The sequence below is a fragment of the Cygnus atratus genome, chromosome 4, assembly GCF_013377495.2.
Source record: "Cygnus atratus isolate AKBS03 ecotype Queensland, Australia chromosome 4, CAtr_DNAZoo_HiC_assembly, whole genome shotgun sequence".
Classification (NCBI taxonomy): Eukaryota; Metazoa; Chordata; class Aves; order Anseriformes; family Anatidae; genus Cygnus; species Cygnus atratus.
The window spans coordinates 49,707,808-49,722,143 of NC_066365.1; the positions used below are offsets into that span (position 1 = coordinate 49,707,808).

At 39.3% G+C, this 14,336-nt stretch overlaps 1 protein-coding gene across 2 annotated transcripts in view; it reads left to right on the forward strand.

The window, feature by feature from the left end:
- SCFD2 (sec1 family domain containing 2) overlaps window positions 1–14,336 on the forward strand; it is a 197,263-nt gene that overhangs the window by 24,011 nt on the left and 158,916 nt on the right. For both annotated transcript variants that reach the window (XR_007708235.1, XM_035551480.2), the window contains exon 3: window positions 11,250–11,377. Coding sequence is in view for 1 of the 2 variants with exons in the window: in XM_035551480.2 (XP_035407373.1) it covers window positions 11,250–11,377 (128 nt within the window). In the remaining variant the exon portion in view is untranslated. The remainder of the gene's footprint in view (window positions 1–11,249; window positions 11,378–14,336) is intronic.

Consider the following 14,336-nt stretch of genomic DNA (forward strand, 5'->3'; position numbering starts at 1 on the left):
TATCTGTAGAATATTTTTTCGTAAATACTTATGTTGCTCGTGTCATGCAGAAAAATAATGAATTATATAATTTGATGATCAAGTTTGCTAACATTTAATAGACAATAGTCATAGAGGACTGTGTTCTTTGTAAGAATGCTCTAATGGTACAGAAGCATTTATAAACTAAGGAATACTCCTCGTTTGGACGTAATACGTACCAAAGTATATCATGTAGGCAAGACTTCTAGTTCTCTTTTTGAGGAGGTTCAATAGTTTGCAGAAATGACAATATAGAAAACTATCTTATGTAGTCCATCTGATTGTAGAACAATTTATTTTGTGCTTAAAAAGCTTGTGAATCACTGAAATATCACCTGAACTTTGTGTAATAGACTTTAATTGACATTAATTTCTCATGGCTTCTTCCATCAGTTAGCAGAATAATTGGTTAGAAACCTCCAAAACAAGCTGCTATTTGAATTTGAAGGAATTGCAGAATATTGTAGTCCTGGGTTATTTGTAGATGTTGTCAGTGGAAAAGCCAGTCTCTGCATGTTTCCTGTGTTTTTGTTTTTGTTTTCAAATCTAAATCAGTTATTCCATTTGCATCATAAATATTTATACATAGAGGCCATTCCTCCTCTTCGCCACAACTGCTGTACTGTGGAAGAGCTGAAAGAAGAAATGCTAAAATCTTCAAAAGTCCCATGTGAAACTGATGCAGCAGCAAGTCTGCTTATCCTGACTCAGTTATTCCTGCAAATGAAATTTATGACACTTCTCTCACACAGTGTAAATAATGTGGGCATGCTTAATTATTTAAAAATATTTTCATAGATTGGAAGAGTGAAGTTTTAACTTAAGCCACCTATTTTAATATGCAAAATGTTTTTTCAACAAACTTGCTTTAAGCGTCCCACTAATGCACTGTTTTGAGAAGCTTTTCGAGTTTTTTATTTTATTAATTCCGACCGTATTTCATCAGCATGTGATGAAATTCAGATAAGAGTTTTGATCTAATTTTTCTGATTGATATTGCCTTCAAATAGGTTGCTCTCCACTGGAGTGGAGTATACTAGTGCATAGAGTTAGTAATAAAAAATTTTCAATCTATAATTACATAGTGTTCTGCCTTTTGAAAATGCTGTTTTAAAGAGAAGTCTTCTCTCACTGTGAAAGCCAAAAATGTAGTTTTGCCTACTGAGCATATCCAAGATTTGCTGTCAGTTCTTTGAAATCCATGGCCAAAATTAGTTTGGATGAACCATATACTGGCTTGCTTTGGGCAACACAGAATCACTGTGTGGATCCTCTCAGTTTAATCAGCAAAAAATGAGCTAATGCAGATCATCTTGGTTGTCTGTCTCATGGATGCTAATGTTAGAAAAATGCCATATGGAAATTTAGGAACAGCTAGAGCCAGTTTTCTTTAAGTGTAAAAAATGGTCTTCAAACAGTACTGCTATGTAAATGTTTGCAGTTCTTTGGGCGAAGGACATTACATAGAAGTGAATTTGTGCTCAGAACATCCAAGTACGGTATGTGGTGCGGTGCAATGCTCAAACTAGTTTTGAAGCATGAATGCTCTTGCATGTTTCTCCTCCTTGCATGTTCTGCAGTCTGATGAGCCTCAGCTAAGAGGTCCTTCCCAGATGTTCTGCTGAATCTTCTCCCCTTGCCTTCACCCCGTAGTACAGGAGTGAGGAACCCCAGGCCTGCAGGTGCACCTGCAACCTTTCCACTTTTTGCCATATATCTTGTTATCAATCTGGAGTAAGTCTGCCAAGGCTGCTTAAAAGCCTGCTGTGCTTTTAGACTTTTCCTGTCTATCCATCCCATCTGCTGGAGTGAGCTGCATGAAGTTGCTCACTCACTCAGGTCTTTACTTCTACAGCTATACATAAAAGACTTCTATCTGAAAGTTCCTCTTAAAAGGCTTGGTGTCACTTCTTCAATTAAGCAAACTGACCTCCTTTAGTGAGCTGACATTGTTGGCTTAAAACACCTATAGCAATTTTTTTGTGATCCCATTTTAAAATATTTGTCACTTGAGGTTTATTATTTTTATCCCTGGGCCTCCTGATTTTTTGTTTTGATCAAAACAAATGCTGTTGGATCTCTCTGACAGATTCTTACCGGTTTTGTTTTGTTTTGTAATGTGATTATTACTTTAAAATTGTTGTTTGCAGTGTAGAAAAAAAGGTAGCTTCAAATAAAACCTTATTCATCGTTGAAGCAGAAAAGTTGGTGTTTTATTAGCACTCCCCATGACCTTTAGTGAATCAATTGTTTTAATCAATCAAATTATGCTTGCATGAGTTAATTAGTTAACTTGATCTTGATGTGACACAGTCTTCCTTGAGTATATGCAGAAAGGAGGGAGAGGAACGACGGGTCTGTATAAACACCACATGCAAAGGCTGAAGCTATCAGCCTGCCATTAGCCCTTTATCTAAGAGGCTCTTGGCATATAAATCAAACAATAACTTCTCCGTTTTGAGTCCGTGCCAAAGAACACATTCACAGTTGAGTCTAGAGCAGATTACACCCACCGAGTGGCTTGAGGGCTTGGAGTGAAACTGGGAAATAACCTTTAAATTATTCAAGAACACATTTATGCTCTTTAATGTTGGCTAGCAGACTTCTTTTTTAGTACCATTTGCAAGTTCTAATCATAAAAAGCAGCGTACAGAGGGCAGTTTAACAAACATTTAAGTGAGGATTTGAGAATAATGTTTTAAGCTGAATGGCTGTGAAGAGATTGACTTTAACAGCAATTTTGTGTGTTTTGCCATGTCGCAATGTAATTACTAATCTGTGGTGAGAGTGGTAATATCCAGTGATCCTTTTGCAGTTTTCTGCAGCCACAATACCAAGATTACATTAGCTTTCCTTTTATCGTACTGTCTTAAGGTTATGGCAGATTGGAAAAGAGCTGAAGTTCCCACTGTCTGTGAGCTGCTGAGCACATTTGCCAACCGTGCAAAACGTTTGGTGGCAGAATTACCACCTGCTGTTAAGAGCCATTTTGAAACTTCAAAAACTTGTCACCTTTCTTCGAAATAAGAAGTATGGATCCCTTCTGGCATGATAAACCCAGGATGTGCAATTTACCTCAAAGCAAACAAACAAACAAAACATTGTGTGTTTTTTGTGTTATTCTTAGAAGAAGGCATTGCTGCATGTTCCATTGAGCACACGTTACTTAGAAAATGGAGTGCATCTACTCTAGATTTGCAGAACCACAGACTTAACTCCTGAAAATACTGACAGTTGTTTCTGTACAGAAAATTGTAGGTAAGTTATTTTAGAGCTACTTTATCCCTTCCAAAACCGAACGAAGAGCTGCTGCTTCCCCCGCAGCCAGCTGTGTCAGGTCAGCATCCCGCAGCCCCGCAGCATCCTCCTGCAGCGCAGCGGCTGCTCGGGGCTGGTGTTTTCAAAGGGGGGGGGCCTCCATGCCTGGAGCAGGGCACAACCGAAGATGTGGCCGTGTCTCCTTCCCTTGTCCTGTTGGCTTGTGTGCCCAGGAACGTGTAGCATGTCTGGCATGGCCTTGGCGCAGCTTGCACCCTTTCTGAAACAGCAGGGGAACTGGAGGAGAGATGATGTCCCCCGATGCACGGCCCCTCGCTCCAGGATCCTGCCAAATTGTTGCGTCTTATCACAGTCTTGTGCTTCTCTTCAGTTTATCCACATTCAAATGACATATTGCCAGCAATCGGGTTCTCCATTGTGGTAGCTGTCTTCCAGCAACCACGGTGGTGTTTGCATTAAGTGTGGGTGCTGCATCTCCTTAAATCGAATGTGAGTTACTGCAAAGGATATGTTGGCAGCATGCTTGCTTGGTTTTGGGCAGCGTTGTGGTCTTAATGAAGCTCTAATTTAATCTTTACTGACTTTTTTTTCCCTCCTCACTTCCCCTTACGAAAAAGCTGTAAAGCTGTATAGACATACAGGGAAAGTTTTGCTGATACAGTAACCGCAGAATCTGTCTCATGGCGAGAGTATCACAGTTTTCCTTGTGACTTTTTTAAAAACCGTAGAAATACAAACATGACCAGTTTGTTAAGCTGAAATGTTTGCATTTGCAGCTGGTTAATTTTTGAAGCCCACTCAGTGTTGTTTTACCTCATATACTCAAAGCATGTGTCAGCAAGTTGCTTTTTGAAATCCTGTTGCCTTTGCCAGGTGCAGAAATAACCGCATTCACTAATTCTCTCTTCCTTAACATCTTGCTCATATGACATCCTCCACATCTTAGTACTTGCTGTTTCTGCTATAGGCTGTGCTTTCACCTGATCCCAACCTTTTTAAGAACAAACAAACAAAAAACAACCCACAACTAACCAATCAACAAAAAGTCTGTACAAAACCATCTTTGTCTTTCTTGATTTCAGCTTCAGAGGATCTGGTAAGGAAATTGGATGTAGATACTACCTTCTCGGTTTGGCTTTTAAAAAGGTTGCAGAAGAGAATCTTCACCTGCTTTTCAGTATGTCTGTGGACACTGCAAAGCTTGCATGTAACTGAAAGAAATTTTTTTATGGCAGTGTTTAAAAGGAGGAAAGAGGATGACTTGAATTTGTCCTGCTAGGGAAATCAGTCCAGGCAAAAATCAAGTAAGAGATAATGTAGGTGTCAATTTATTCTATCCTTCTTGACTCAAAATTAGATTGTATTAAAATAATTTGCAGTAGTTTGCCAGAGACTACAGATGTGGCTAATGATTTCAGTGATTCTAGTATGCTGCTTGTACATGGGTGTTTCACTTTTAGTCTTCATTTGGTTAAATATAAATGCTGATCGAAGAAATGTATCACAATACTAATATTATAAATACTAAATGGCTAACGAATGGCTTATTTGTAGATCTGAAAACAAGGCTGTAAGTGGGGAATGCTCAGTCATTGAATGGGCATATTTTCTGGTATGGTCTTAATGATTCTTGACCTTCTGCTCTGGTGTTAGTGATCTGGAGGACCATATTTTAATAACTTACTGATAACAGACAAGATCTGAAGCAGTAAGAAAGTAAGTATCCTTCTGTACTAGTGGTGTGAAGCAAGAGGAATATCATTTCAGCCAAATTTAAGATTGTGGTGGTGTGCATTGGATACTCAAGGGTCCTAAGTGTCGCCCGCTTTCTGTCCTTGCCTTTAGGTTTGCCTCTGCTGTGAGAGTTTGTTCTCCATCGACTAGTCCTTTGATTTCACCAGAGTGCTGATTTCAGCTTGGTGGTAGTACATGCCAGTGCCACCAGCCTCCCCCCGTTCTCCCCAGATGTGTTCAAGATGAGTGGCTTTGAGAATAAGCCTGCAGACAGTCACAGATAACCTTGGTGGTATTGTCCTTGCAGGGCAGGACTAGGTCAGTTCAAGAGAATAAATCAAAGTTATCTTAACAGATGCAAGAGTAGGCATTTGATTGCCAACCTGTAAACGTCTAGGTCAAGCAAGTTCAGGGATCTGAGCTGTGTTCAAAAGTAGTGGTTCTTTCCCATCTCACTACGTAGTCCCGCGTGGAAGGTGTTACTGCAGCTGAACAGTGTTCAGGTGGGAAAGGGAAGTTCCTCCACACTGGGTGTCACTTAATGTAGCACACCATCACCAAAAGAACTGCTTATGGTACTGCACCCTTGTTTCTGCTGAAGTCTTGAGCTTTTTCACCCTTGCACTTCCCTACCAAGGAACAGCAGATTTTATTGAACATTCTTTCAGGTATTGCAAATTTGAGAAGCCAGCTAGTCAGTCACTTCAGGGCTAACTTGTTCTAGTCTTCATTTTTATTTTTATTTTTCCATCTCTCCTGTCTTTCATTAATGAAAGAGTGCCTCTGGAGGCTGCAAATTGGAGCTGCTTTGAACCGCCTGCTTCTCTCTTTGATCAGCAGAGAACATCCTAGTCTTTCTGAGCCGCTTCTCATCAGCAGATGCTTCCTGGCACTGTTGTCAGCTGATGTCTTATTTTAGGATTTGGATAAATTATGGGTCTGAGGATTTGGTCCTTTTTCATCCTTTGGTCCTTTTTGTCCTTTATGACAGCTTTGAAAACTGGCACACAAATACCAGAAGTAGGAAAGCTTAGGGACGTTATTTAATGGGTAGTATTGGTGGTAGGGGGACAGTTGGACTAGATGATCCTGGAGGTCTTTTCCAGCCTTTATGATTCTATGATTTTTAGATATGTAGATTTCTCCATTGTCTTTTGTAACCCTTTTTTGGTGGTGGGTGTTGTTTTTTTTTGAAGTCCAAATTATTTTCAGCTACATTTTAATTACATTTAGCACAGTGGATGGCTTATTAAAACAAATTCAACATTTATGTGTGAGGGGAAGGTAAAAATTTTCAGTTACCAGATGTCTATCAAAAATGTTGCTCGATGTATATGAAATAGTCTATGTATGTCTACCATGGATTTTCAAAAACTTAAGCCATATCTCCGAATGTAACATAATATATTTGTGTAATCCACTTCTAATTTCATTACCAGATACCTGCCACACTTGTTCATATTATATTCTGTTTCCAAAGGTGGCTGCTGATTAGGTAGCATGACCGTAATTGTAAACAGAAGGAACAGGAGGGGGTCAAACCGTTTGAGTGAAACTCTGTTGGTGAAACCGATTAGTGGCAGAGGCCCCCAAATTTTAGTGCTCTCTTCTCATTGTCAGGCTTGCTGTGCCACACAAAACATTTTATGATAGAGATGCACAGAAGTGTGTGCTGTAATATTTATCTTTCGTTGTGAAGTTTAATCTGAAGGGTGATTTGGAATTCCTGATTGTAAATTCCTGATAAAAAATCCTGATAAAATTCCTGATTCCTAGTGTAAATGTATCTAATTAATTTTTTCTTAAGCACAGCAGCGTGGCTCAGACAATACTTCTAAAGGTTTTGTAATGTATAATATATATATTTTTTAAGTCTACTTAGTTTCAGAAAAGTGCTTCCAGAGTGCAGTGGCTCACCAGATGATAACACGTAAAATCAATAAATAACAATCCTCGGGAAGTAAAGGAATGCAACAGGAAAGAGGAATTTGAATTGGGGTACTGGATCCCATAGAAATCCCTGATTATAGCATCAATGTTGTCAGATTAGGGCATTTAGACTAATTACTGGAACTGCAGATGGGAAAAAGAGGAGGGGAGGGACACCGTGGCAAGAGCTGGAAGGGCAGTCGCAGACAAATGTCTCACCAAAAGTGGAAGATAAGATATTACTGTTTCCGAGTGTTAGAAATCTCAAAAAGGAAAATGTGGTAACTCCTCAGATCAGGCAAGCAGTGGTACCAGAACCCTTTTCTGCATCCTTGTGACTCGTTCCCAGCAGTCACTCCTTTCTTGTCACTGGAATTAAAGAATGGGCAAAGCAAAGACCCTTCTGTGGAGGTGTAAGAGAGGGGAAGTGGGAAAAGTATTTTCAGCAGCAGACATAAAACTGAATTTTTCAGTGCTGATTCAGATTTGTTCCTACTTAAATGCTTTTGCTGACCGGGTTTTTCTTAAAGTGGTTATAAAAGGTGACTAATAAAAAAAAAAAAAAAGAAAAAGGCAAAACAGAAAAGCTGCTGGTAAGTTGGTCTTGTGCAAATAAACAATCCATGTTTTAGCAGTTTAATTTTGAAAGTCTGGTAGTGTTGACTCAAGGGGCATATTTTTTTTCCACTCATTCCTTTTTCTAGTTTGTACTTCACTGAGTCATTCCCATGAGTCACTTCTTAACAAATTTTGTATAAATTAAAACAAGATTGCATTCCGACTAGCATTTTCAACTAGTTCCTAGCAAACTCCAGCTGACATTTACTGTATGCCGCAGTGATTTCCAATATTTGTTCTGCCATTGAAGTAACACTGGGGGAAGTGAGTGCTCAATCTTTATGCCAAGCTACTGGTAGAGCACCTATCAGGCTACAAACATACCTTAAAGTCCTGTGGAGCTTTGTGATGGGGTTTGCTTAAGCTGTGTGCCATGGGTGGAGTTCCCTTTCATAGAGAGATGTTTCTGGTGTATTTTTTTCTGTATTTCACTACCGTAAGGCAGCCCTGTAAACAAGTAGCTTCTTTATTTATGCAAAAAATGCTGCTTATCATTGTGTCCTTGACTAAAAGAATGGTATTTTGAAAATGCTAGGTGGGAGGACAAGGTGAGTTCTTCAGTTGGTGAAGGATTTATTTTTTTAAGTGTGGGATTTTACCTATTTTCTTACCTATTTTCTTTAAGTTTGGATCTTACCTATTTTCTTGAGCTTTTCAGGAACAGGCAGTGTTAGGTATGGGCTGGCTGCTTTGGAGTACTTTTAATAATACATTTAAAGTATTTTTTTTTTTATCTTCCTGTAGATTATTACTGAGAGTAGTGGTCTTGAAGTACATAAAGCCTTTGCATTGCACTTCTTGTATTTGCATGGATCTCTATAAAAATCTGTAGAGATCATTCCTCGTTATATTAATATTAATTCTCCTAATGTGTACCACTTTAAAAAAAATCTAAGTAGTTACTACTCAAGTTATCAAAGCATTATTTGTACAAATATATGAAATGACTTTGCCATCTCAGATACTTTTCAGCATGCTAGTGTTTAGTCAAACTTTAATCAGTTAAAAAAAGACACTGTTGGCTGAAGTAATTTGCCTTTTTCCTAATGATATTACCAAAAATGGTTGAACACAGGAACACTTGCTTCTTTAGACTGACCTAGTCACTTGACTACATATGAGAGCTCTTAATGTACGTGGATCTCATGCTGTTTCTGTATTATACTACCTGTTATACCTAAACCACTAGGTATTCTTCAAAGCAGGAGGAAGAAAAATGTCTACAGAAACTCAATGGATTACACAGAGATCCAAGCATACACAAGTGTGGTTGACCCTCATCTACTTTTATGCTGTACCACAGTTATTTTGCTTCTGGCTATTTTTGGTGTGCTAAAGCAACCCTTGGGGATCATGTAAATTTAGGTCCTTGGGATTAAAGAAAGCCTACTGTGGCTAAAGAAAGAAAAAAATTTTACAAAGTAAAAAATAAGTCTGCCCCCTTCCCTCCCTTCAGTTTTGTTTAGTGCATCAGTGTGACTCATTCTTACATTTTTTTAAAGCTTAAAATAATTAGTCTATTACTTTGGAGGTATTTTATTGTTTGTACTAGTAGCACATGGACGTACCAGCTGGAACAGGGTCTTGTAGTAGGGGTTATGCAAGGATGGTGCACACTGCTTTCAGAGACCTTGCAGTCTAAATTGACAAGACTGACCAACGCTGGTGAGGAAAGGGAGAGCAGCAGACAAGGACGACAGGGAGAGAAGTGGTGCATCCTTACAGCGTTCATTCCTCACTCTTACCAAGGTGTGTAGGTGCTTCTCAGGTCGAGGCACCCAAACTTCACTATTTGCTATATATTTTTATGAAATCTATGAGTGAGAAAGATAAGACTACAAAAACTTGTGCAAAAATTTGGAAGACTTACCTTAGTTTCCCTTTTGTTGTTTGTTTTCTTTTGTTTTACAGTCAGCTCCTGATGCCTGTGCTTATGTGAGACTCTTTGCTTATATTTATGGTGATGAAGAGAATTGGGAAAATGAGAATGGGCTAAAATCTTAGAGAACAGAGACATTTCTTTCAAATGGGAAAAATAAGTCTCTCAGAAATGAGCTTCCTGCTGTTTTAGGCCTGATTGCTGATTTTTATAGATGTGGATTTGGAAGTGCGTGTTCAGGAAGGGATTAGTTAACAGGCAAAGGGGCGGCCTCTTGCAATGCAAAGCTCAGGCGCTTGTAAGTGACAGCGAGGCGTGCCCTGCGCTTGTGGTGTGAGCAGGGTCAGCAGGCTGCATTAGCAGCGGTGCTGGGGGGTGGCACTGAGTCAGAGTAATTGGGTATATAGTGTCTGTAAAAATAGCATGCCCTAGGATCCAGTACTTAAAGGAGATTGTACTGAAGAAATGTAAAAACCGTGTTAGGTCATTGATCCCCTGATCTGCTTTGTCAGGGTTCTGCTGTACGAGGTGCTTTCCTCTTTTACTAAATTCACCTTTTAAAGGTGATAGGTATTCTTCCTGGCTATTCCCCCCCCCCCTTTTTTTTTTTTTTCTTATAACCTTTCTATTTATCTTAAATTTTCCCTTTCTTAAAGTACGGTAATAGGATGACATTTGTTCTTCCTACTCCTTTGTGGTTTGTGCAGAAGGAGGGTAACTCAGCTTCCTTCCCACAGTCCTCCCACCCACACGGGCCTGGACAGAGGATGTGGGTTCTTGGGCTGACAGGAGTGGGGCTTGCTGCCCCTCTTACCTGCTTTGGGAGACGGTGCACGTTGCTCAATACAGCCATGACATTGCAGTAGAGCATATACACAGCTGCTCTGTAGCAGGTATCAAATGAGTTGTTGGGGATTTTATTTTCTGTGAAACAAAGTGTGTTTTGGCATATTTATAAGCATGTTGTGAGTTACATCAAAATGTATTCGGGAGTTAAATGTCTCCTGGGGAGAAAGCAGAGGGGAGTTTTTCCTAAGGGGGAAAAAAAATCCACACTTAATCCCAATTAACTTTAGCCTCAGGCAAGGGTTCTTCCTCCTTTTTCCTCCCCCCTCCAAAGAAAGCACTGAATTCATTCACAACAACAACAAACACAGTGTCCTGGAAGAAAGAATACTGACAGGGTAATGAGCGCTGACCGGCCACACAGATTGCTGTGTGTCTTGCTTAAACTTACCACCACTGGCAATAAAAGGAAATCTGTAAATACAGGTACCGTAAGGATAGTTGCACTCTCCTGTGGATTATTCATTTCATATTAGGAGAATCAATGAAACCCAAAGTGACGTTAGTTTGTGAAATCATACTAGCAGCCGTCAGCACTGGAAGTATTGTTTTTGGGATTTCAGCTCTCACGGGGAAATCACAGCCCATCTGTAGTACCGTCCTTTCCATGGCTTTTTGATATCTGAAGAACTTTGGACTGTTTCTGGTATTCTGGTAGTTAAACAGTAGTGGTTATAGTGGAGCTAACATGCTGGTTTCAGTTTATTATATGTGGATTCTAATACTTTTTAATTGGTAATAAGAAATTCTAGATTTTTGCTGTTAAACTGTAACAACTTTTGCTAAGAAAAGTCAAGCTTTTATATTGCATTAGTTTTGCTTGTATCCTGCCTGCCTCAGAGGAGTTGCTAAGTAGAAGCACTCATCTTAAAATATAAATGTTGTCTTAAGCTTATTCCATTATTCAAGCAGTGTTTAGTGTAACCCTGTCATTTTCTTATAGTGATCCAGCTGCCAAAGCTCTCTGGGAGTCCTTCATGAACCTCAAACAAAAGGAAGCTGTGATGGAGGCTAGGAGACACCTTGTGGAGGCTGCGAGCAGAGAAAATTTACCTATTAAGATGAGCATGGGTGAGTAGTGTGACATCCCCTTCCCAGCACAGTGGTAATGTGGAAGGTGACAGCTGCTCTATGTCCGCATAACCCTCTTGGGGAAAACTTATCTCCATCCCTGCCATTGGTTTTGGGTGTGTATTGTGGCTACCACAGAATCTTCCTGGTACAGAAGTGAGAAGCAAATCTGTGCTAGAGCTCAGGTGTTGTCTTTTATATACAGCAACATTAAAAAGATAAGAACAGTTGTGAAGCAATGGAGTTCTATGAAGAAAGACTTTAAAGGCATGAGAATGGCCAGCAAAGCTGCTGCTTTGTTCTGCAAAACATGAGAACTTGGGTATTCTTAAAAAATCAGCAGGATACGTGCCCTTGGCAAGCAGGAATTGCAAATAGCAGCTGATTTGATGAAATTTTTGCAGATCTTCTCTATAATTACATTATGTAAACCTGATAAACCTGAATTCTTCAAAATAACAGATATTGAATGTAAATAAAAACTTTTAATAACTTTTTAAAGGATGTTGTTCTCACTACATGCCATACTCAGTGAAATGCAGGAACTGATGTAAAAATAGGCTTATTAAAACAATTATAGGGCTCTATACCTTTTTTTTTTTTGTATTTCATATACTCTGACTGTTCTATGCTGAACTTTTCATCAACAGAGAAAGGTCCTCATGGAATAAAAGTAATCGGCTTTTATCCGAGACTCTAGAGACTACTGCCAAGATATTGTAGAGGAATTAGATGTACTGCCAAATTGTAAACTCTTAACAACTATAACATTTCGTATGTTGTATGGTCTTTACAAATACCTAGAGCATTTATTCAGCAGATTATTAATCAGAAATACTAGATCTATGCAACAGTAATGATGTAAACTGTTTTAAAGAAATGGAGCAGTTGTGAGAGGGCTTTTATAAATTGACCTGGGGGAGAGAAGGCAGACAATTTTTTAAATGATAAAATTGTTTTAAAGCTTTCCCTGATAATGTATCTGATCATTCACTATAGTGACACTAAATGTCTTCCTATTTCGTGTGCGTCTGAAAAACAACAACAACAAAATGTTGGAATTCACCTTTGTTTTAAAAGTAATTACTTCCCATCTTTGAGACATAATCCCTCTACCAGCTTTGCTTCATTCTGTGTGAATGACTAGATCAGCCACCCTTTCCTCTGTGGCCCTTTCCTGTGGTACCCATTGCTGGCTCTAATAACCCTGATTCTTAGTCATGTTGGCTGGTACTTGTTTGATGGCAGCCTAAATATCAGACGTAAGTGGACCCAGTGTAGTGCTATGTAGAAACACTAAGAGTTGTTGTTGAAACAAGTTTCTGATGCTGTGATTCCTGAAACTTGCTTTTGTCTGGAGGATGCAATGTAAGTTGAAGTGTAGATATAACGTACCAGTCTTTATAGGAGTTTTACTTTGTGAATTATTTTGTACTAGAATCATAATTAATTTTTAACTTTGTAGTTAACTTTGTAGATGAACTTCAAAGGGAGATACAAAATTCAAGGCAGTTTTGTAAATGATAAACAGGGATAAAATGAAAAATATGGAAAGGAAGGCTGCACAGTTACCAAATCACAACTTCTCATTGAGCATAAACCTGAAACTCCCTCCAAGGTGTCACTTTGTCCAGTGGCACATATTTATTAATGACATGTTGGACCAGAGCTATGTCTTTACAGTGTTCATTTCTCATCTGTTATGCTACAGAATATCTTAAATCTGTTGGAATGCTGGAAATTAAGTTGTTTATGAGTTGTTTCTTTTGCTGAGAAGGAAAAGTTCAAGTGGCCAGTTCTAGTCCTGATTGTTGTGTTCAGTCAAAAGGCTGCTTGCTTCCACTGTGATTGTAATGTGAGGCAGCACTGGCTGAAGAGAGAGGAAATCATTTCAGTCTTTCTACTCTGTGCTTATCCTTCAGTTTTTATGATTTTACCTCAGGTTCTGCATGTATCGGATGATCTCGGTGGATTGCATGCTGGTTTTCCTGATACTTAGGGTATTTTTTTTTATGGTCCTAATATTAAATGTCACAGACATTTTCTAGAATAAAAGTTGCCTCTTACTCTCTTTACTAAGACCAGCTGTGTTAGATGGTAAGAGTATTTTGCTTGCTGCCATTTTTTTGCTGGTTTTCCCTCTGGAAAATAAGGAGTGAATTACATTTGAAAGCAAAGCTTTAAATTCCTTTCGGTGTAGCTGAGCCCTCCTGCAGTGGCCACCTGCCTGAAAACTGCATCATGTGTGACGCTGGCAGAACGGGAGTCCTGTGCAGTGGTGAGCAACTCGATCCCATCCTGTTTCCATATTTTCAGAGCAAGGAAAATAAATTCTATTGTTTTCTGGGCTTTGAGAGGCTCAGAACTTTTCGCATTTCTGAGGTGTGCCTGTGCTTGCCCATGCTTTGCCTGCAAATAACGTGCCTAAGGCCCAGCTTTGCTCTTTCTCTGCTTGGCTGCACATGGCAGGGGCTCTAACGATTGTAGGAGGATCCCCAGGTTAAGCTTTTGCTTTCTGGTATCTTATGAATGTGTTCTCCTGAGATGGAAGGAGGGTGGAACTGAAGAGACCTGCTGTTGAAGAGGATACGTCTACCCCCATCCCCAAATATCTATCCCAGGCCACTGGGAACTCCACTTTCTGTCATCGAAGTCAGCAGAGATGGACATACGAGTTTTGAGGAAAGAAAAGAAAGAGAAATGAAGGAAATCAGCAATTTTAGCTGTGTTTTTCAAGCTGAGTAGATTGGAGTGCTGTTTTCAGATGTTCTAGATTTACATTATCCCTTCAATTAGTTGTATCCACCAAGGCAGTAGTGTGGAACGTCTGGAAATCCTATCAACTACTTAAAAGCAGTTCAGTGTAGAAGGAGGTTGGCTGAAGATAGGAATTGCAGAGTTGGCAATGTTTTGTTGAAAATTTTGTGGATGGACTCTTGGAGCAAGTCCAGCTTCAAAT